Source organism: Eurypyga helias, unplaced genomic scaffold (assembly GCF_000690775.1).
Source record: "Eurypyga helias isolate BGI_N326 unplaced genomic scaffold, ASM69077v1 scaffold26228, whole genome shotgun sequence".
Classification (NCBI taxonomy): Eukaryota; Metazoa; Chordata; class Aves; order Eurypygiformes; family Eurypygidae; genus Eurypyga; species Eurypyga helias.
Genome location: NW_010267938.1, coordinates 16,011 through 17,717, shown reverse-complemented (window position 1 = coordinate 17,717; position 1,707 = coordinate 16,011). Strand labels below are relative to the sequence as shown.

The window sequence follows — 1,707 nt, the reverse complement described above, 5'->3', positions numbered from 1 at the left end:
TGGGGCCATCCCCTCCGTTTGTGAGGTGTGGGGTGTGCAGCGTTCGCCGGTGAGGTGCCCGGGAGCGTACGGCTGTCACACCGGGCTTGCCTGGGCATCCCCAGAACGAGCGAGACAGCTTCCCGTGGTTTGCACCCACGGTGGCAGATGGGATTTTCCTTCCTGAAAGAGGCAACTTTAAGAATATATTTGGTTACCCTGAAATAGAGCAGCAGTCTTAAACTGCTGTGTCCGGCGGGTTGGGCTCCTGGGTAGGCGTTTAACCCTATGCTGAGCGGTTACGAACTGGAGCCATCGGCGTGGTCACATGCAGCGCTGGCTGCTGGCCCTGCGCTTGGGACAGTCCCAGCCGCAGGAGTGTTTCTGCCCTGACGTTAGCCAGCGGGCTTGGGAAGTCGGTTCTGGCCCTCTCTGGGGCAGGTTACTTTGGTTACAGCCGGACTGCCTGTGGCCGTGCTGTTGGTGTGGTCTGTCCTGCAGTCAGCGACAGCTTTCTCTCCAAGTGTAAACAGAGGCTCAGGGAGCTCAAAGGATGCACAACAAAAAATGTAAAACCAAAAAAACATCTATAAAGTAGCTGGTTTAGTGCCCTTGCACACTATACATATTCTACTGCACATAGAAGTATTCTCCATATACTGCTGGAAGTATTCTGCACTAAGGTCTGTCTTTGCCATGGTCTTCTGTGTTACCCTAGAGACAGAAATAATTCAAAGCTTTTATCTTTGGCAGAAAGAATCAATTCAGCAGAATAACACTGAACAGGACGGCTTGATGTGGTGATGCTTCAGGCAGATCGGAAAGTGCACCTTATGTGCATCTTACCGTAGTTAGTTTTACTTGCTTGTCAAACTCGCTAGCTTGAATTTTATAACATTACGGCATCACATCACACCTGCTTTGATGATATATATGCAGATACGAAGATGCAAACCTGTTTGTAGCATTGTAGAGAGGGCTTCTCTGTTGTAGTTGAACTTGATGTTTCCTGTGTTTCACAGGTTGTGTATGTGCTCTTGCCCCAGTTTTGAAACGTACTTGTGCTTTTGTATGTGTTTTTAGGACTCAAACTGTTTTTTAGGGTGGATTAAAGCACACGTTTTAGTGCTTTGCTGAAAGACATTTCCTGCAATATCTTCAGTTTCCTCCCTGATGAGAAAATGCTCATCTATTTTGAATTCTTAATTGTCTGACATATTCAACGTCTATTGTCAGCTGTGGCATGTTGTCAGCTGCTGCATGTTGTCTTGTTTGATGGTACCTGGTACTTACAATGTTCACGCACTGTTGCTGCTTTCTAACAGTCCTAAGTGACATTCATTTGTTATTGTGCAGGTGACTATTACATGGTTAAGAAACTCTTAGAGGAAAACAGCTCGGGTGAAATGAACATAAATTGTGTGGATGTGCTTGGGCGAAATGCTGTTACCATAACCATTGAAAATGAAAACTTGGATATACTACAGCTTCTTTTGGATTATGGCTGCCAGGTATACAACACATAAGTTACTGAAAATTTCAGCGTATCAGTGTAGACACTGTTCTGTGTATTCTTCTCTTTATACATCTTTGTTAATCTGTCTTTATAGCCAGTTCAGTTCTTCTTCCATTTAGTAATTGTGAAAGTGTTTTCTTCTCACTGATTTACTTGGCATGGGAAATGTATAAGTAACATTTTCAGTGATATTAACAAGTCTGAGTTTTATT

At 44.3% G+C, this 1,707-nt stretch overlaps 1 protein-coding gene across 1 annotated transcript in view; it reads left to right on the top strand.

Moving 5' to 3' along the window:
- Window positions 1-307: 307 nt before the first annotated feature.
- The window catches only part of LOC104514057 (short transient receptor potential channel 1-like), a 14,215-nt gene continuing 12,815 nt past the window's right edge, over window positions 308-1,707 (top strand). Inside the window, exons 1-2 of the mRNA XM_010157599.1 lie at window positions 308-458; window positions 1,336-1,490. Of these exons, the coding sequence (XP_010155901.1) occupies window positions 308-458; window positions 1,336-1,490 (306 nt within the window). The remainder of the gene's footprint in view (window positions 459-1,335; window positions 1,491-1,707) is intronic.